Source organism: Canis lupus, chromosome 25 (assembly GCF_011100685.1).
Source record: "Canis lupus familiaris isolate Mischka breed German Shepherd chromosome 25, alternate assembly UU_Cfam_GSD_1.0, whole genome shotgun sequence".
Classification (NCBI taxonomy): Eukaryota; Metazoa; Chordata; class Mammalia; order Carnivora; family Canidae; genus Canis; species Canis lupus.
Window position 1 is genome coordinate 20,194,602 of NC_049246.1, and position 22,512 is coordinate 20,217,113.

General features: G+C 37.0%; 1 protein-coding gene across 4 annotated transcripts in view; it reads right to left on the bottom strand.

Moving 5' to 3' along the window:
• Positions 1 to 22,512, bottom strand: part of SH3RF1 (SH3 domain containing ring finger 1) — a 182,412-nt gene that overhangs the window by 72,041 nt on the left and 87,859 nt on the right. The window contains exon 1 of one of the 4 annotated variants that reach the window (XM_038573566.1): positions 2,967 to 3,026. The exons of the other annotated variants lie outside the window; for them this stretch is intronic. Coding sequence (XP_038429494.1) covers positions 2,967 to 2,993 — 27 coding nt within the window. The 5' untranslated portion in view covers positions 2,994 to 3,026. Of the gene's footprint in view, positions 1 to 2,966; positions 3,027 to 22,512 lie in introns of those variants that run through there. 4 annotated transcript variants of the gene reach the window in all.

Consider the following 22,512-nt stretch of genomic DNA (forward strand, 5'->3'; position numbering starts at 1 on the left):
TAATAAGTATTAAGTATTGATTGCAAGATGCCTACGTTGGATTAATACTCAACTATTACTCAACTATTATTCCATCACTTGGAATGTTTCAACTTCAATATAACCAACATCCAAGATGAATACTACAAGTTATTTTTCCAAAGCAGTATCAGAAGGGACTGAGAATCCCATAATCCCATGATAGTCCATCTTTTTATCTGTACTTTCCTTTAAACTTTATTTATGGAGAGTACTGTGCTAGGACATTTTATCTGATGATCACTTTCTTAAGCTACCATCTGCCATCCACCCCAAGACAGTCACATAAAATCTTCTCATCAGACTCACTTCAATCATTATCTGCCAGCACTTTGAGGATGGTAGTTGTGAATAAACAAAAATGAAGAAATACATGTTTTCTTCATTCACATTTATTCCCTGTCTGCTCCTTCTCCTCACCGTCAGCAACTGCAGCTCAACCCACAAGCCCTCATGGAGTTTCTGTCCCAACTCATGACTAAACAGCACTCAGCCAGTTACAGCTTTCAGCCTTGTTGTTTTAGTGATATCAATCAGTGTTTTAGGGAAAGGGTGGAGGGAGAAAAAAACAAACCCAAGGTTTAAAAGAGAGGAGACAAAGTAGCCTCTTTCTCACCCATTTCCCTGGGCAGTATTCTCACTGCTTCTTACTCAAATGATAATACATAATCATTTATTTAATCAATACTCAATCAAATGTAAATACAGAATGAAATACATTGAGGTCAAAAGATTATGTTCAAACATCCAGAGAGAGAATGAAGACAGTTTTCCAAACTTAAGAAAAAAATTATATGAGATTCTAAATTTTTTTCTAGGACTGCAGTATAGGGAATAGATAAATCCACCTATGTGGGGTAGATTCAGGCCTCAATGGGGCTCCCCTCTCCTACTTGTCCAGGAAGGCCTGAGGGGGCACTCAAGCACAGTATGAAAAGCTGTGTTATGGGGGGGGAGAAGTGATCTAAGTGGACTGAGTACACTGTTTAGGAAATACCTAGATTTAAGAGATTAAAAAAAAACCTAAGGATTTGAGAGGTAGGAAGAGAACAAGCAGAATCTTTCTATCACGATAACCTATCTCAATGTCTGTGAATAAATTCTTGCTGAATAAATAAATTAATGAATTTATCTCTAGGTGGCTGGGGTCTATGACGTGAAAGGCGAAATGTAAAAATAGCATACCTAAAGGAAAAGCAACTTAAAAGACAATTCTGTGGATAGTCAGGCTCACCAGCTGAAATGTATTGTACAATATATGCACCTATGTATTTCTGTGCCTCTCATACTCCTCATGAATAGCAGATCGTGAGCCCATCCTTTGGAAACTGTCTTCAGTGCCTCCTATGGAACACAGTATACGGTGGCTGCTTGACACTGAGACGTAGGAGGAGCAGAAACACTGTGGAAAGAATTTCATTCCTCATTCCCAAAGGCTGCTGGGAAGCATGAAGCACATGAAGGTGCCACAGAAAACCCTAAGGAAATGTGAGCAAGTCTGCTCACCTGGTGTCCACTTCAATGTGCTCTAGAAACATGACTAAAAACATGATCTGTTCTGGAAATGGCCAATTGAATTTGTACTAAACAAAATGCTGGCATTTAAAAAATGTGAAACAAATTATATAGCAAACCATAGCAAACAAATATTTTCCTTTCAAATTCATCTGGCGGTTATGAGGAAATAGTCACGTAGTTGATATATAGCTTTTTTTCTTAGCTGGCCTTAAGAAGGGGGTATCCAACTGACAGGCAAATCATTACAGAAAAAAACTTACTGTATTTCTCTAAGGGAAGACAGCTATTGAGAATGCAGTCACGGAAATAAAATACAGGAAATTTATGTCACTCATTGCCCTGAATATTAGTTTTCTGTTTCATCACATGTTTAATAATTACAATAGTGTTTTGCAAAGAGGAAGAAAAGTTATTGGGAAAATTCTCTGCAGTAACATGAGCTATCATCTTGGGGATTCATGGCAGGATGAGGGATGTTTCCTGGTAAAAGGTCAAGTTTCTGTCTATTTGAAAAAGTTTGATTCCTGGCAAGGAATCTGCCCCTGCCCTTTCCTAAACCTCCCACCTGCCCGTGGGGGCGTGGGACTAGATGAAGAATGACTGTGTATCAGAATGCTATGTGGCCCTTGCCTAATCCTTACAGAAACCCAGAAATTTAGGGGAGTCAAAAATACAGAGGCAGAGGGGTCTGTGGGAGTAGGTTTTTAATTTAAATAGAAAGATCAGGTAAGGTCCCAATCTCATTCAATGGCCTGGTTTTAGACTTTTTTTGGGGGGGGGGGGAATCCAATGTTTCCATTAATATCCCAAAGAGAGACACTCATAATTTAGACATGATATTATTTATGAAAGACAGTTCATAGTTTCAGAGTAAAATAACATTGTAATAAACCCACATGTATATGGGCAATTAGACAAAAGTGCCAAAGCACTTCAATTTAAGATAAGAAAGTATTTTCAACAGATGGTTCTGGGATAATTGGAAGCCCATATGGGGAAAAAATGAGTCTTGACTCCTACCTCACATCATATACAAAAATAATTTGAGATGAACCCCAAAAACCAAACGTAGAAGTTAAAACTAAGTTTTCCAGAAGAAAGCACAAATTAGTGATTAGATAGATCAACAAATAAATCAATCATAAAAATTTATAAATTAGACTTCATAAAATTGGAAAATTCTGTCCATCAAAAGACAATTGAGAAAATAATTTTAATCTGGAAATACAAAGAACTTCTACAAATCAACAACAAACAATGAATTTAATAACAGACATGATATGAAGATAATAATTCAAGAAGGAAATGATTGATTATACAGCCATGTAAAGGTATTCAGCACCATTAGTGAAATGCAAAATAAAACCATAATGAGATATTCTTTCACAGTCATTAAAATGAAATTTAAAAGACTGACAACAGGGACTGACCAAGAGGTGACTCAGTTGGTTGAGCATCTATCTGACTCTTGGTTTTGGCTCAGGTCATCATCTCATGGGCTGTGGGTTTGAGCTCTGTGTCAGGCTCTGAGCTCAGCACAGAGTCTGGCTGAGATTCTCTTTCTTCTTCCTTTGCCCCTCTTCCTCCTACCTCCTTCCCTCCATCTCTCTCTCTCTCTCTCTAGTAAGTAAATCTTTAAAAAAAAAAAAATAAATAAATAACAGAAAATGCTGTCGAAGATACAGACCAAACAGAACTCAGATACATTGCTAGTGGGAGTCTAAAATGGTACAACCACTTTGGAAAGCTGTTTGACAATTTCTTATCAAGCTATTCATATACCTGCTCTATGACCTAACAATTCTAATTCTAGGTAATAACCAGGAAATGAAGACATATGTCCACACAAAGACCAGTAACAGAAATGTCATTGCAGCACTATTTATAACACCAAAAACTGAAAAACAAATGTCCATCAACCAGAGAAAAGATAATGAAATCCTTAAGTTATAAAAAAAAAAAAAGTGATACACGAGTGAAAAAAATAAAATTAATACTACACATTTATATGACCTCAAGAATAGGTAAAATCATTCTATTGTAATATAAATCAGAACAGTAGTTGTCTATAGGGATTGGGGAATAGAAATGGAAGGGTGAATGATGGAAATTTCTGAGATTAGAGATAGATTCTACATTTTGAAGGGATGTTGATTACCCAGCTATACAAATGTGTGAAAACATATTAAATTGTACACTTAAGAACTACAATTCATATAGGCCAATTTTATCTCAATATTAAAATATATGGGGCACCTGGGTGGCTCAGTGGTTGAGCATCTGCCTTTGGGTCAGGTCATGATCCTGGAATCCTGGGATCAAGTCCTACATCAGGCTCCCTGTTAGGAGCCTGCTTCTCCCTCTGCCTGCGTCTCTGCTTCTCTCTGTATCGCTCATAAATAAATGAGTAAATAAATAAATAAATAAATAAATTCTTTTACGTGTGTGTGTGTGTATATATATAAACAGTAGCAGCACTTAGAAATAAAAATGGAAATAACCACATATACCGAATATGTGACCATGTATGCACATGGAGGAAAAGATACAAAAGTATCACAGTGAATAACTTATGGCAATCAGGAGAACAGCAAAACTGGCAATATAAGAAATCTGAAGCCCAGATGTATGGAGATTAGTGCCTAGAAAGATGGCTCCTTTTTGAAAAGGAAACCCATCACTGACATACAGAGTATGTGTACATAATATAGGGTCTCTGCTATAATCTGACCTGACACTTAGCACCAGTCAGGTGTTCAGTAGATGTCCATGCTACATTCTGAATCCCATAAACAGAATGAACAGAGAGCTGTAGCAGGTTCCATGGGGAGTGGTATAGATGATAGAAGTGTTGGAAAATACGATGGAAAAGCTGCAGAAGGTGAAATATATCAATGGGGCAGTATGAAAGTAAGTATTCAAATACAATGAAAAGGCGTTACACAAGGAAAGTAAATTGGCTTCATATTCACTGAAGAAAAAATAAAGGCTTAAACTGATGTATGTATTATTTAAGTTGGAGAAAAGAATTTTTTGCCAGTGAGGGTTGTTAAATACTGCAATGGATTATTCTATCTCTTTCACTGGAGACTTTTAAAAATAGGACAATCTCACAAGTTTGGTTCTGTCCAAAGGCAAAGGAACAAAGATTATGATGCGTGATCTCTGGTAAGACTATGATTTCTTTGGCAATAAGACCATTTGAAAGAGCAATTGTATTCTTGATGATTTTGTAATTTGTTTCTTTTTTTTAGGAGTGGAATCTCAAGAATAAAGAAAGTACTAAGGTATGGGAGAGTGAGCTAGGAGAGGGCATTTAGAAAGAAAACAAAAGGAGAATATGAATTAGTTTGCAGAAATCAAATCAAATCAAGTCAGCCTCAATACTCCAAAATCTATCACAACCTGTTGCAATGTTACTTGCAAAAGTAGAGGCAAGCTCAGCTATGGTCAGTTACACCAGGTCCTCTTTTATCTCATTATTTTTGTTTATGTCAAAAAGTAATACATAATATGTGTGTTATTGTTACTACTCTCCATAAGAGTGCTCTGCCAGTTAATTAATATGAAGTTTACACAGTGAAGACTAAGTAATTACTGCAGGATAATATCCTCTTACTTTGAAATAAATCTATTACAAGGACATAAAACCAATCCTGTGAAACCCATTGGGTAGAATCAGATCTTTAAAAGATAATTAAGTCTTCATTAAAAGAAAAAAACCCAATCTACATGCATATGCTTTGGAGTTTTGGCTTTCAAAAATTTTTTAAGTATTAACTGAATGTAGAGACAATCTTATAGTTATTTCAACAAATCTCTTTTACCTTTAAGTCTGTTGTAAAATGATACTTTAAAAATATCTGTAAATATTCTGCAATACTTAAATAAGTGTTACTAGAAAATGCAAATTGCTTTTAATCTAATTTTTCTATTACATGACTACACAAGAAATGCTATGAAGAAAAAAATATTTGCAATGGATAATTTTACCAATAGATAATTATTTTAAAATGAGTAGTTTATTGAAACTTTTCTCAAAAAAAAAGTATTCCAATTTAAGTATATTGATCATTAAAAATATGAAATAAGAAGTGTAAGGGGGAGAAGATTTACTAACTAATCCAACACTGAGAAGCCCAAATCCAGCTCTTCTATTTTCCCCTATATTTATTATTTATATATTATATATATTGTTTATTAACAATAGGATATGAATTATAGGTATTTTCAACCAAAATGAACCATTATATGAAAATGATATATTGTTTTTTACATTTCTAGGTGATTAAATATAGAGCAAAGAATATAAAAATTATGCGGAGTCCATATGTGTGGATCCAAGACTTTCATTAAGCATTTAATACATACTGCACAAAGAAGATAAGACATCATTCTAGCTCTATTTGTAATAGAAAATTTGAGACAATGAGAAATTGATCATCTGAGATAGCCATTGACAACCAATTAAATTACGGTTTTAAAATACCTACTAATATAAAATACCACATCTGTATGTTTTTTAAAATGATTTAACTAAATGTTTCTTTGAATAAGGCAACTAGTTCTTCATGTGCACCAGGCTGTGAGCGACCTGAGGGCAGGGTCTGTATATCATTCATCTTTGTATCCAGACAGCCCAGAACATGGCACAGAACCAACTTGTTGGATGACTGATTTCTGCCTGCCTCTTACTTCATTCCATCCTACAGAAATTTGCCAGATTCATCTTCTTAAAATACAGCTTTTACAAAATCATCTGTCTCATCAACCTTTTTTAAATTCCATTCCTAACAAATTTAGTTCAAACCCTTCTCTCTGGCACTTAAGATGCCCATAGTCTGACTCCAAACTGTTTTCTCAAATACTTGTTGGAGTATCTCCCAACATTCTAACCAAACAGATTCCCTCTAGTTCCCCTAATATGATCCTTCTTCCCTAACCTCTGGGACTTTTCTCTGCTATTCCTTCCACCCAAAGAGCCCTTGTCAGAAGTCCATCCAGGCTTCAAGACACAATTCAAACATCATATTTCCCAAATCCTTTCTCTATCGTCCAATATAGATGTATATTCTCCTTATGAACCTCAGAAGGTTTTATTTACAGTTCTCTCTTGGCTTTATTATACCTTTTATTATATATATTTGAGTATTTTACTAATATGCTACCAGACTCAAAACACTTTGAGGGCAGGGATGGTCTCTCACACCTTCTTGAATCACCTGTAGAGCCTAATAATGTATCTTATATACAGAAAACATATTTACTGAAATAAATTAGGTCAGTCTCTCCCTCTAGGCAATTCTCATCAACTACATAATTCTAAAAAAGAGGAGGAAGCTTCTCCCCTCCTATCTTGCACTCTCCATTCAAGCTGGCAGTCTATGTCTGGTGTTCTACTCAAAGGAATTCCACTTAAAAAATTAGTAGAGTGGCCCACATGGTAACTGCCTGTATGTACTAATCAAGCAGAAGGTCAGGGCACTGACTGACATGGGTGTCTATTTGTATTTTTGTTATTTTACCTGACCTAAGCAAAGAAATCAAAGAAAGAGACTTATATCAAGGCAGTACTTTGCAATGATGAGCTAAACAAATGCATTTAATTGCTTGAGTGACCTTTTTTCCTAAGGTCATATTGAAATAACAAATAATATTTTTTAAAAAATAAAACCACAGGAGCTCTAGAGAACAGGGAAAACATACCAGAAAACTTTAGGAATTTCTACAAAAACGAAAACAAATGGAATCAGAAAAATTTTCAGTAGCTGGATTGAAAAATATATGGGGCAGGACTAAATACCAGGATGGTAACCATCGTCATGAAGTCAACTATGTATCACAAAACATACAGAAAAAAGACAGATGTGAAAAATAACCAAAAATTTAAGAGATATGAAAGATACCTCTAAAAAAGCCTAATACCAATCTAAAGTAAGAATCATAAAGAAAAAAAAATAAGGGGGAAGAGAATAATGAAAGAAATAAGAGGATTAGAAGAAAAGTTTCATAAGCTAAAGACACTCAAGATCTGAATTACAATAATGTCATTAAGTACTAAGGTTAATAAGGAAAGAAATATTCATATTTGGAGACATCACTTTATATTGCAGAATTCCAAAGATAAGGAAAAAATTCTCAAAAATTTAGGGCAAAGTTTACCATTATGGAACCAGAATCTGATTTTTTGGCAGCAATACTGGATAAAAGAAAACGACAGAGCAATGCCTTTGAATTTCTAAGGGAACGTGATTTAGAAAAACTCAGCCAGCTAAGTTGTTAAATATTTATGTGGAAAAAAGAAAGATATTCTTGAATAAACAAAATCTCAGGAAGTTCATCCCCTGTGCATTTCAAATTAAAAAAAAAAAAAAAGTTCAGGGATCCCTGGGTGGCGCAGGGGTTTGGCGCCTGCCTTTGTCCCAGGGCGTGATCCTGGAGACCCGGGATCGAATCCCTCGGGCTTCCGGTGCATGGAGCCTGCTTCTCCCTCTGCCTGTGTGTGTCTCTGCCTCTCTCTCTCTCTCTCTCTCTGTGTGTGACTATTGTAGATTAAAAAAAAAAAAAAAAAAAGTTCAGGGGCGCCTGGATGGCAGTAATTTAGGTATTTGACTCGGTTCAGCTCAGGTCATGATCTTAGGATCATGACATCTAGTCCCCCATCAGGCTCTGCGCTCAGTGTGGAGTCCTGCTTGGGACTCTCTTTCCCACTCCATCTGCCCCTCCACACCTATCCCTTGCTCTCTAAATAAATAAATAAATAAATAAATAAATAAATAAATAAATAAATGAATAAATAAAGCTTAAAAAAAAAGTTCAAGGAGGTATCTCCCATCCTACCCCCAACAAAACGACAGAAGACTCCTAGAGAGAGGATATGTGATACAAAAAACATGGATGGCTAAAAAATGATCTAGAAGACATAAAGAAAATGGAAAAGAAATTTAAGGAGAATTCATAGAACTTCGAAGCTACATTCATCCTACTTATATTGAAGCAGGATCTGGTGACACAGGTTGTGTTTCCCTTTTTAATGGACCCAACCACACTGCAGTGAATAATGCTTATATAATCAGAATACCACAAAATGTTTTTATGGAGTTTCAACCTATAGAATCATTCTCCAAACATAGAAAAGAAGAATTAATTACAGCTACATAACAGAACTCTATAAACTCTGATAATATAACAAACAAAAATCAGGAGTTAGGGAAGGGGAGATGGGAAGTAGAAGGAATCTCAATTTTATCCCTTAGTATCCGAAATTGATATTGTCCAAGGCTAAGGAATCAAGAAAAAGAAACACATTTTTTGAGGTTGTGCATGAAACCAGTAGAAGAACCAAATATCAGAACACAGTATAAGCCCTTAGCTCTGGAAAGTAAGATTAGGGTATGAGAGAAGAGACACTTTAATTTTCTATTTTAGACTCTTCTGTGTGGTTACATATTTTATATCATGAACAGGTATAGCTTTAAAAATAAAGTGCATAAGAAAAAGGAATGCAGTGTGTAAAATTCTAATATAGTCAACTATAAATTTTAATTATCTTGTTTATTAAATAATTCAGATATGCAAAGAAGATGGATACTATAAAAGAGAGCTCTGTACCTACAACGTAATTTGAGAAACAGCATTTTAAATGCAGTCAAGGCCGCTTATATATTCTTAAGCAACCACATAATCACCTTTAAATGAAAATGAAAAGAAGAAAAGTTAGGTAGACCCTAAATACACACCCCCTGTTCACACTTCCAGTTAATACTATTACTGATTAGGATATTTGGTTGCACTAAATAATTGACTCTGGCACTTTAATGCAATATCAACAGAACATCAGTAAAACCCCTACTATCTCATTTATTATTTCAAAATCTCTTATAAAAATACAGACTTTTTAGCTTGCTATGCTAATTATCTTTATGACTATTAAAAATAGAACAATTGTATAAAATAAGACAAATTGTTTTTTTAAAAAAAGACATAAATTGGTTCCACAATCATACCTTCCACTTCTGTAAGACCTGGCCACACTAATCAATGTGATTTCATCTTAAGACTTTATGTCTGGGAGCTGGTGATCCTGACATGCTGTAGATCATGGGGCCTGGAGAGTGAAGCATGTTAGCTTTGGAGGAAATAAAACCATAATGCCTTTCCTCAGATCAAAAGAGGTTAGTTTACTAAACTTATGAAATACATGTCACTTTCAAAAATATCTATTTCTCATGCAAACTTAAGAAGTCAACATATGATCCTAACTATCAGTTACCTCATCATTTACTTTTAAGCAGGGAGTAGGGTGGGGGTAGGAGGTAAGTTGATAGTATATGAATTCTTAGAGCCACAGTCAAAAAAAACTTCATTAATCTGAGATAGCTTTTAAAATGTTGAAAATAAAGCCATTTCTCTCTTTCTCACAAAGTGTTTTAGAAATATAAGGGCAGCTCCCAATACTACCAATCTGATTTAAGGATATAGCATGATACTTCCATTTTAATTTTCCCTGAGTGTGAGAGAGAAATGGAGAACCAATGAATGAATTCATATTTGGTGGAAGCCCTAACATGATTACAAAATCAAAACAGGTGCTTTTCAAACTTTATTTTTCAGGCCTATGAGTCATTTGGTGTTCCTATTACATGCAACTCTGATTCAGTAGGTCTGGGTAGGGCTGGAGAGGCTGCATTTCTAACAGCTCCCAGGAGATAGCAGTGGTGATGCTGCTGGGTCCAGGAACCATACTTCGAGCAGCATGGGAATCAGGGAACAGTCACCTTCCTCATGTCCTTTCTGATTCTTCTTCCTCAGTTGCTCCAGGATTCAAGCTTTTAACAGTTTCTCTTTTCTAAGTTTACTCCCAAGCCAATCTCATCTATTCCCTTCTTTTAACACCATTTATGCCAGCTATTACCAACTCTGGCTGCATATTAGGATCAACTAGGGAGTTCTTTTAAAGTCATATAAAAACCCCACCCCAAACCAATGAAGCAAAAATTTCAGGGTTGGGTCAGAAATATAGGCTTTTTAAAAAGCTCCTTCATGGTTCCCATATAAAAGGCCAAGACCGGGCAGCCCTGGTAGCTCAGGGGTTTGGCGCCGCCTTCAGCCCGGGGCCTGATCCTGGAGACCTGGAATCGAGTCCTGCGTCAGGCTCCCTGCATGGAGCCTGCTTCTCTCTCTTGCCTGTGACTCTGCCTCTCTCTCTCTCTCTCATGAGTGAATAGATAAAATCTTTAAAAAATAAATAAATAAATAAAATAAAGGGCCAAGATCTGTTATCTACATGCTAATATCTCCCAAGCCTGAACTTCTCCCCTGAGCTGCAAGTGCTTCTATTTCTCCTATCGAACGTCTAATAGATGTCTCCAAGTTGACCTGTCTAAAATAGATCTCTTGATTTCCACCTGACTCCACCAAAACCTGATCCTCTACCACTTCTTCCCATCTTGGTAAATGGCCCCACCATTCCTGTAGCTGCCCTGGCCCAAAAACTGAGCCTCATCATGATGCCTCTTTCATATTCTATATCTGATTCACCACCAATCCTGCTGGCTCTACCTTCAAAATATATCCTAAACTGGTGCATTTCTTACAACTTCGATTGCTACTAACCTAAGCCAAAATAACACTACCTCCATATTGCCACTCTTGAACCCCTAGAGTCTGATATCTACACTCTCTTGCCTGTTAACTTCCTGATGGCTTTCTTATCCACTTATATTAAAATACAAACTCCTTCCCATGGCCTCCAAGGCTTTGCATTATCTTTAACCAACTTCCTTCACTCTAACCTCTAACTCCTAACCCTACTGCTGCTTAAAACCACTACAGGCTCTTTTCTGCCTCAGGATCTTTCTCTTGTTTTTCCTTATGCCTACAATATTCTTTATAGGTTTATTTCTGCACATTGCTCAAGTGTCTACTCCAACATCACTTCAGAAAAGCCTTCCCTAACTATCCCCAAATAGCCTCACACAACCAACATCTATCATAATGTCCTCACCTTACTCTTTCTACCATGCTCATTTTCTTCGGCATTTCTCACCACCTGAAGTTATACTAGTCATTCCTTTGTTGGCTTGTTTATTGTCTACCCTCACCCACTCCAAAATACTAGAACATAAGCTCTAAAACCCAGCTTACCTTATTCAAGTAAGGATCATAAGCCTATGTCCATCCCTAACAAGTTGTAGAGACTCTAATGCATGTTGGTTGTTATGGGCAGAAAGTTTATGGCCTCTCCAAAATTCATATATGGAAGCTATAAGCTCCAATGTGATGGCATTTGGAGGAGGAGCCCTTGGGAGGTAATTAGGTTTAGATGAGGTCATGAGGATAGAGCTCTCCTGGTAGGATTAGTGCTCTTAAGAGGAGACACCAGAGTTTCCTTTCTCTTTCTCCACAAAAGTACACCAAGGAAAAGCCATGTGAGCACACAGTAAGAAGGTGGCCATTTACAAGCCAGGAAGCAGGCCCTTAACAAGAAACAAATGTGTCAGTACCTTGACTTTGGACTTCCCAGCCTCCAAAATTATGAGAAATATATGTCTGTTGCTTAAGCCCCACAGTCTGTAGTGTTTTATTAAAGAAACCTGACACTGGTAAAATGGATAAATGAATCAATAGAAAGTAACCTGGGTAGAGAGCTCTGTGGTGTACCCCAAAGCTTTGTAACTGTCCATCCTTTGGGATGTCCAGCATTTTTAGTAATGATTTCAAAGAAAGTATTTAGAACACAATTAAATTGCCAGTGACACATAACTAGAAGGAAGTGCTAGCCAACTAAAATGATGGATGACAGAAATAGGATTTTGAAAGATTTTCATCAATGAGAAATACGGACCAAACAAAGCAAGTATTTCCTGGGATGAACATTTACTAGTGTATTTTATTGTTTAAAACCACTAGCACAGGGATGCCAGGGTGGCTCAGTGGTTGAGCAACCACCTTTAGCTCAGGATGTGATCGCAGGGTCCTGGGATCAAGTCCCACATCAGGCTCCCTGCAGGGAGCCTGCTTCTCTCTCTGCCTCTCTCTGTATGTCTCTCATGGATAAATTAAAAAAAAAAAAAAAAACCTTTAAAAAAATAAAAATAAAACCACTAGCATAGGTATAGGAAACTACAAAAGACCTGCCCTAAAAGCAGATTAAATGAAAAAGACTCAAGGACTTTTGCTAGCCACAAGTTCAATATAAGCCACAAGAAACAAGGATGCTGTCAGATTCACTGGAACATTAGCCTGCATAAATGAGATGCTGGTGGCAATTAGAGAAAGGAACAGACCTTTCATGTTCCGACTGATCAGCCACATCTACAGAATCTTGTTCAGTTCTGCGTATCCCAACTTATAAGAGGAATATTAATAAACTGATCTTTAGAAAGGTGAATGGTCTAGAAATCATAGTAAAGAACATTTGCCTAAATGACTTAGAAGACTTGAGAAAAAACCTAGAAGGTGAAGACAGTAATAGTTGGTAGTTGCTGAGCATTCTCAATGTGCCATCATACATTCACACACACAATACACTGTGGGGTAGGCTATTATTATTCCCATTTAACAGATGCAGAAACTGAGGCTCAGAGAGGTTGTGTAACCTACTCAATGTTACACATTCAGTAAGTGGTGGGGTTTTATTCCAGAGTGTAATCTTTAAACACTCAAAGGGTTGACATATGGAGCAGTATTACAATTCTAGGGCCTAAAACTACAACAACAGAGGGAAGTTACAACGGGCCATGCTCATTTTCAATGCAAAGAAACATTTTTTCTAATAATGAGTTCCTTCTTAGTCAATAACAAGTATTCATATGAAGGCTGGCTAACCTGCTGTCCCTTTGCTGCCCAGAGAATAGTCAATTTGGGTGGGGGTTCAGAGACCCCTTTTTCCTCTCAGCACTAATTTTCAACGTGTTTCCTTTTTGAAGGAAAAGGAAACATTTAGATATTTTGTATCTAAATACAGCACAGAACACTGAATGGTAATGTCTACAACTCCTCAAAGCAGTGTTAGCTAGTTATATTTGAAAGAATGATAAGCCATCTCAAAGTCCAGCACTCAATTATTATAAAACAAGTAAGGGATGTTATGCCATCCTTTGTTAACTCCAAACACTAGGTAGATGCAAGTGTACTCACAAATAGGGTCTTGCTTATCTCTTTGTCTTCCAATTTTAAATACGTTCAGAAAAGATAGATCTTTTCCTAAAGACTTCCTCAGCTTGTACTCTAGAGATCTTTACTTTATAAATACCCACTTGTATCAAAGGAGGCATTCTTCATCCTTTAATTAATAAGACATCAACTAAATAAAGACAACACTTGCAAGAACAGAAACAGAGAAGTTACAAAATTAAGCATCAAAAGATCCCCACACTGATTCGAATGAACACACAATCTGTATAAGCAATGAAAGTTTATTAAATAAACAAGAAAGAATATATTTTTTAAAGATTTTATTTATTTATTCATGAGATACACACACAAAGAGAGGCAGAGACACAGGCAGAGGGAGAAGCAGGCTCCCTGTGGGGAGCCCGACGTGGGACTTGATCCTGGGTCTCCAGGATTACACCCTGGGCTGAAGGCGGCACTAAACTGCTGAGCCACTCAGGCTGCCCCATGAAAGAATATTCATAATCCATTGATAATCCATTGTATATGTCTATATCACTAAAAAGATTAGTCTAGTAAAAGCTATCTTTCATGTTAATATTTTTTTTAAAGATTTTATTTATTTATTCATGAGAGACATGGGGGGGGGGGCGGCAGAGATACAGGCAGAGAGAGAGAAGCAGGCTCCATGCAGGGAGCCCGATGTGGGACTTGATCCGGGGATTCTGGGATCATGCCCGGGGCTGAAGGCAGACACTCAACCGCTGAGCCACCCAGGTGTCCCTCATGTTATTAATTTTACAATGAGATACATCTTAACCACGTGTAAATGGTATTATCTACCATTTAAAAAATACTCAAATGTTTTAAAATCAATCTCTCTCTCTTTTTTAAAGTAGGCTCCATGTCTAACATGGAACCCAAAGCGGGACTTGAACAATTCTGAGATCAAGAGTCGGATGCTTAACCAACTGAGCCACACAGGTGCCCCTAAAATAAATCTATACCTTAAAGTTGCTTACATATATGTAAACAAGTTTAATGGAGTTAAGAGGTTAAAAGAGAAAAGATCCTATATATAGTTCATATATACAGTTCCCTGTATATATGGAATGGAAAACATCACATATATGCATGTATAATGTGAACACACATACAAATATTCACTTACAAGGCTGATAAAGAGGTGCTAAGGCCTTGATTCCCACAGATGACATCTTTGAGAGTTTAAAAGAAAAATCGCAATTAGAAATTATGAACCTAACCTTATTCTGAGGCATCAACTCAAAGGATGTTGGGGCTAAAAGGGATCTTAAAAATTATTTAGCCCAACTCCCACACATCAGGACAGAAAGGTGAGCTGAATGCCCAAAGCCACACAGCTAGAAACTTTGCAAATGTGATGAAGTTAAGAACCTTGAGATGGGCAAGTTATCCCCGGTTATCTAGCTGGGCTAAACATAGTCATAAAGTATTCAAAATCAGAAAACATTTCCAGCTGAGTTCAGAGGCAGAGGCAGAGGCAGAGGCGGATGTGACTATGGAAGAACACTGCTGGCTATGAATATTGATGCAGAGATGAGTCACTGCTGGCTATGAAGATGGAGGAAGCCCACAAGCCAAGGAACGTTGTGTAGCCTCTAGACAGTGGAAAAGGCAAGGAAACAGATTCTCCCCCTAGAGCATCCAAAAAACAAAACAACCTTGCCTGTGCCCTGATTTCAGCCCAGTGAGACCTTTGTTAGACTTCTGACCTATAAAACTATAAGATAATAAGGTTGTGTTGCTTTAGGTCACTAAATTTATGTTAATTTGTTACAGCCAAGATAAACTAATTCACTATGTGACTCCATATTCAACATTCTCATCCCTTGGCCAGTCCAACATCTGAGGCCACCTGGGACAGACCTCACGTCTGCTTTGAGGAACTCCCCACACTCCGCAGGTTAGACAAGGATAAGTTGAGTAAAATGGTACACAGCTTGACAATGGAAAAGAAAGCTGCTGAAAGCCCTATACAAAGACAACACTGCTCGAACTTTGGATAAGTTAAATTTCACTGTTTACTTTAGCTCATTCTTTGAACTACATTTGCTTCCAAGTGAAATAAAATTGACTTTGAATAAATTTTACAGTGTTCTACTTGAAACAGCTGGTTGGGATTTTTCAAAAAGCATCTTGTCAGAATTATGTATTTTTTTCCTAAGACATATTCCACCCACTAAGTCATACCAGCAGCCTTGGTAATCATGGTAGATTATAGAGTGAATGCAAATCCCTTAGATTTCCATTCCTCAATAAGCTTCTTACAGGAAGGTGTGAATATATAAAATACCTTAAATTTAATGCAAAGGAAAGCTACAAAAATCTTTGCCACATCCAATACATGGAGGGGCAAGCAGAATTAAAAAGAAAACTTGTAGTTCTAGTGCTGAACAACCAACACCAGACCATCTGCATAACACCAAAGGCAAAAGAAGCAAATGCAGCAAAATGAGACCTAAGCCTTAACTGATTATTTCCTTTCCAATTTCCAACTTAATGTGTCTTGATTTGGGAAGGGATTATCCATGAAGAATAAAGTAGTGTGGGAAAGGAAAAAAAAAAAAAAGGAGTTAAACTGAAAACCTGTAGATGAGAAAAATGTGCCAAAACCAGAGAGGCTAAAGGCTCGTGTTCCAAGTCCTGCTTGTATAAATACTGATCCTCCACCTCATTGAATTGTTGACATTACATAATTAGCCAGTTACAATAATAACACTACAGCTTAACAAACTGCCACAACCAGAGGAATTTTAACTAGTCTGGTGAATTGCCCGTCACCAGCTACATTTGTGCTGAGCTTCAAAGCAAAAATGGAAAAAGAAAAGAGATGAACGTTTAGTATGCAGACTAACACAGAGTAAACAAGAGGAGTCTAGTCCATCCAGGATTTGGCTTCCTAGTCCCCCCACCCACCCCATTTGTTTTTGTGTTTATTTAATTGGTTCAGCCTTTAGCTATTGCCTACTTAAGTAAAATTCAGTAAAAGCACCACATACACACTGTGATATAGGAAATAAATACTAATTTACCTCATGTTAGTGTATACATGAAACAAATTCAAGACACTTTTACTCTTCAACTTTGTAAACTTTAACATAACTCCCCCAACAAAACCCACAATTTAAACCCAATACTTTCAGTTTTATTCTTCAACTTTTTAAACTCTAACCTAAACAAACAATACTTAAAAAAAAAATCTCAGATGTCTCAGGCACCTATTAGCATTCCCCTCACTAACCAGAGGAAGAGTTTCACCTGCCAGTGACCCTTTCTTTTCTCTTTAATCATGCGTTCACTCTAGGAAATGAAGGGCGCTGTATTCTTTCTTAGTAAAGTAAATTAAATTTGAAATGTAGCCTAACCCAGATACTTAGGAAAATCCTATACAGTATCCTGAGCGTTCTTACACATACTGTAGAGAAATGCTCAATCCTTCCATTGAAACGCAAAGTATTTTCTTACAATTATTTAAGATCACAGTCCTAGGAACTATTAAATCTGGAAGGAAGTTTAGAAATCATCTGTTCTACTCCTTTTGTTTTATAGAAAAACAGAATCACAGTATCTTTTCTCCGCTGTTGCAATGAAATCATAAAACCTTGCTGACTGAGCATTCCACAGTGGGTCAGTTCCTCCTGCCACTATTCCAGGGAAAGCGCAGAAAGAGGAACTGGGGCTCATATTTCATCCAGGGAACCATATTGAAAATAATGACCTTTCCATGTAATTTATCATGTTCTTTTTCCTCCCTTATTTGGTTGGTACCTAATCTTCATGTCATCCCTCCCTCCCTATGTCCCATATCCAAAATACTTTTTAGCAAACACTCACTTTGGAAAACCCCTTTAAGAAAGTCTCCTGAAGATTAATAAAATGATTTAAGTATCAAAGAAATGAAAATAATGGTGAAATCTGAGGCATTCTGATGATATTTGAGTGTGTAAAAGTCTTCCCAACACTCTTTTATCTATATCATGTTGGTAACTATCCACTACATTCGAATTTAAATCCTTATCTTGTCTAATTTTTATTTTACTTTATTTTGTATTTTATTGTGGTAAAAGAACTCTTAATATGCACTCTATCCTCCTAACAATTTTAAAGGGTATACTCCAGTATTGCTAACCTGTAAGCACAATCTTATGCAGATTTCTTATTCATCTTGCATAACTGAAACGTTCTACCCTCAAAATGTAGTATCTTGCCCACCCTGCCCTTTGAAGCTGCTACTCTTATCCTTTTATTCTCATTTTTCTAAGATTGTGGTACCAAAAAAGAACGGGATGGAAATCTGCACGAGGCCACACAACACTTGAGACTTCCAACTTCTTCAGCTCTTGGAACTAAAAATGAGGTTGTCACCCAAATGGCCATTCTTCCAAGTGGTCTCCAGAGCCTGAACTCCCCTCTCCCTTCGGGTTTCACCAGCCCTACTGCAAAAAGGCGCTGCTGACAAAATTTTCTAAAGTAAAAATTAAAGATGCATGGTCTGACCAAAAAATGATCTGACATTTCTGTTCCTAACACTTTAAATCCTCTTACTCTGCTACATTTTTCTTTATGGTGTTTACAGTTCAATTCATATCTATCCATGCATATATACATGATGTTCTATTAGGTACCTATTTTTGTGCTGTATAGAGACAGTTGCCTCTTCTATTAAAGTGAGGAATGGGATCATATTCATTTTACTCGCTGCTGTATCCTCAGTGCCTGAAAATGTACCTGGCATGAGGTAAGTACTTACCTAATTTTTGTTTAATGAATAAACGAAATTTTTGTTGCTTATGTGGAGAATGGAATGGACTATCTGAAATAGAGATTAATTCAGGAAAAGTCAAATACGTGATAACTTTCAAGTTAGTTATATCTTACTCTATAAATGAAAAAAAAATTACAACTGATTTGTTAGGAATAGCTCATTTTTATAACCAAATTACCAATGATTGTATAAAACACCACCATTTCCAAAAGAATATAACCAAAAAGATCATTTACTAAGCAATGGCTTGTACACAAAGACATAGCATAGAATGTATACATGTTTCAACACACATATAATTAAGAATGCCAAAATATTTTCTATCTTCAAAGTATTCTTAATATCCTAACATTACCTGGAAAATTCAAAACTCCTCAAAAATATTATTACGGGGGCTTTTAGAGTATGGAAACTAACATAAAAACTAACCTGTACAGTTTAAAATAAAAGAGACCCGTTTATTAGTCTCTATCATAGAGTAATTTTAGGTTTTTTAAAACCAATTCTGCTCTAATGTGACTTACAAAGGGCTTATGGAAAATGTTTCTTCTGAACATGAACGATTAGCTCAGCACCCTGTTAATTACCATCATCCCCTTCTTGCCTCTCTTCATAGCTGGTTCTGTTGCAAAAAGGTCTATTAAAAAACCAAAATGGAGTCATTTGTGTTAAGCCTCATGTAAGCAAACCAAGACTTAATACCTAACCTAACTGAAACTTCAACTTCTTCCAGGAATGTAGGTTTTAACCAGACAATCTGGAATTAACCTGAATTGCACCATGAAATAATCTGTCCAATAGACCCCTCCTGTACCTCACATTAGGAGGGTGACCTTGCCTGAAACAATGCATATTCTTTGCTAATAATTTCCTTTTCTGTCCCTTTACACTCTTAAAATTCTTTCCTTTTCTGTAGCTCAGAAGAATTCTTTTCTATTTGCTGGTGGGATGCTGCTTAATTCATGAATCACTGATAAAGCCAATTTGATCTTTAAATTTACTCAGCGGAATTTTTGGTTTTTATCAGATTTGGTGGCAGTGGTGGGATCTGAAGTGAACTTCTGACAGCATTCAGGGACAAAGAGAAACAGGCATGATACCCCACAAACCCTTTTGAATTCACTGTTTTTTCTCAACTTCTTCTGAGGGCCATGGGTGAGTTCTCCTATGTTCAGAGTTCTGCTCTCTTTGCTTTGAGCTCCCAATCTAATTAGCTTTCCAATCCAGGGCTTATTAGGTCAGTCTGAGCTGGCAGACAGTTCCATCCAGAATCCAACTCCTTGCCCTTGATTCTGTTAGGCAGAAGCTAGACCTGAACAGTGGAAGGAATACCCTGAGGTATAGTTCCAAGTCCATAAAGGGAATGACAGAGACATGTGCTGGAGGCAAGAATGGTGATAAATAAGCTATATATTAAAAGCCTGGGAACACAACATCCTGACCTTTGTGGCTTCTAAGGCCTTGGGGCTGACAGATCAAGAGCCACAGGTGCAGAGCATGCACTATTCTCTTCTACTTCTGCCCTAGAATAACCCGTAGGCTCATTGTAATGCATTTGCACTGTGGGTACAGCCCCTTCAATGGAGAGAGGCTGCCATACCTTGTACAGTCAAAAATTCCCCCTCCCAACCTGTGGGAGGGGTCCCTCAAATGACCAGAAACAACCTCCATCAGAGACCAGCAAGACTGAATGGCACAGCTCCTCCCAGCCCAGAGAGGCACAACAAATATCCAATCCTCAAATAACCTTAGGGCTGGTTCCACCTCAAGGCATCTGCCCACTCTCCCACCTAGAGAGTGTACTTTTGCTTTATAAACTGTTTTGTGCTTGCTACTTTCCTTCTGGCTGTCTTTATTAGAGTGGATCCCCCATGGAAATCTTCTCATGCAAAATCCAAGGACCAAGACCCCCATTCACACAATGCAGACTTTCCACCTCTAACAGTTCAGTTGGCAATTTACCAGTCATTTGTAATCACTTCCCCCAGTTCCAGTCCAGAGTCCCCACTTACTGGAGTTGCTGATTTAATCCATAGTGCGAACTGCTGGTGGTGTGCACTAAAATCCCTTGGTTACTGCTGGTGTGTTAAGATGCACATGTTAATGTTTGTCTTGTTTTGTGTAGACAAAGGCTAATTGCTAATAAGAATCTTGAAGTCAAAAAGCCACAAAATTGGTGAGCATAGGTCAAGCACTTAAAAGATGATAAAGCCCTCACCACCTAATTAAAAAATTCCCACGTTAGGATAAGTTGGTCATGGAACAAGTTAGATGGACACTACGTTACCCATTAGGTTCAAGAAAAGTTCCATGCAATAAGGTATACTGTAAAACAGCACACCATTCCAAACCCCATGACATACATCTTTTAGGTATTAATTTGGCTCAGACCCAAAGGCCCAGCTAAAATAATAATAGTAGTAATAGTAGTAGTAGTAATAATAAAAATGATATCTTCAAACACCAGTTAAGCGTGCCATCTTCTGGCACACTTCCTTATTTTATGTCTAAGAACTGCAGTCCTAAAGGCTGTAAATATCTACAAAAATAACAAAATCTTACAAAAGCCAACTTAGAATTACAATGGCCATTATGGGAAGCATTCCAATTAGACACAATTGATTTCAGAAGGGTATTTGAAATTAAGGGTTGAAATTAAGGGTTCCCATATCAAATAAACAGAACGGGATACCTATTTTCATTGGTGTGTAGACGGTTCCAAAAGTGTCTTTAAGATTCCATAACAGCAAAAAAAAAAAAAAAAAAAAGGATTCCGTAACAGCTTCATTAAAAAGTTCACTGCAAAAAGCTAATGAAAATCTAAAGACACAGGACCATAAACAAAATCTTGCCAAACCATTAGCTTTATAGTTACAAAAGTTCCAAGGCCAGCCACATAAAATACCTGCAATGCATTCTCCTAGCAGTCCGTCATGAAAACAATGGTGAGGGATTGATGTTTCAGTTGTAATCAGCTAGGACACTGGGAAAGAGATTGTTCTCAAAGGGCCTGTGCAAATTTTTCAACATCAACTCAAATGAACTCATATCTGCCCTCAAAGGAGTCCATATGGGCCTCTCCCAGAGTTGATGAGACTCTGAGGAATTTTCTGGGAAACTATGTTATTCTCTTAAACAGCCAAGGGAAACTAAAAATTAATGAAAAACTTTGCCAAATTCTGGATACTGGAGCTATACCTCCTTTAAACATTGCTCAAGAGCCTGTAGATGGAATCCTGGGAAAACTGGCAGAAGCTGGTTAAAGGTGACAATTCTTACCAGCCTCAGCTTTCCTGGATCTCTGCTATAGTGCCCCATAAGAAAGAGGGAAGTAAAATCTCTCTTGTATCCTTCTTTGGGGGTGTGTCTTGAGTCCAAGGGGTTATCCAATACTGCCAAAAATATTTACTGTTTGTCTCAACTAAAAACTAAAGTAGTTCTGTTGTGAAAAACTAGCCAAGAACCTGATAGAAAAAAAAAAAAAACGTTTAAGCCTTCTCCTCTAAGTTTTATTTTTACAAAATAAAACTATGTATCCAGGATAGAAGAAAAACCTCCCAAAGCCCTTGTAAAATGATTTATGAGTGGATCAACCTATCAGGTCATTGAAGGTGCAACCCCATCCCTTGAGGAATTGAGAGCAACTATCTTTATCTTAAAAATCTCTGCAAAACTACAAATGCAACTCTAGGGGCAACTTAAATTCCACATATTCCTCTTTACCAATCCCCAAACTTTCCCCATTTATCTTAAAATTCTTGTAACCTGCATTCTTTCCGGTGCTTTGGGATATAAATGTTAAAGTACACACTTCAGAGAAGTAGTTCTTATCAAAAGAGAAACAAAAGGGGGAAGTCACTCGAGCTTGGGCTAATGGGAAATCTTGTGTTGTGAAACTATAAAGTCTCTGTTTGCATCTGTCTGTTTATGTGTGTTTATATATGTGTGTGTTATAGATGAGTGTGATATTTTCTACCTCTAGATGGCAATGCCAAAATTAATTTGTGAAAGACCTCTATTTAAGTGTCTTAAAGAAAATCAAGTGCTTATAT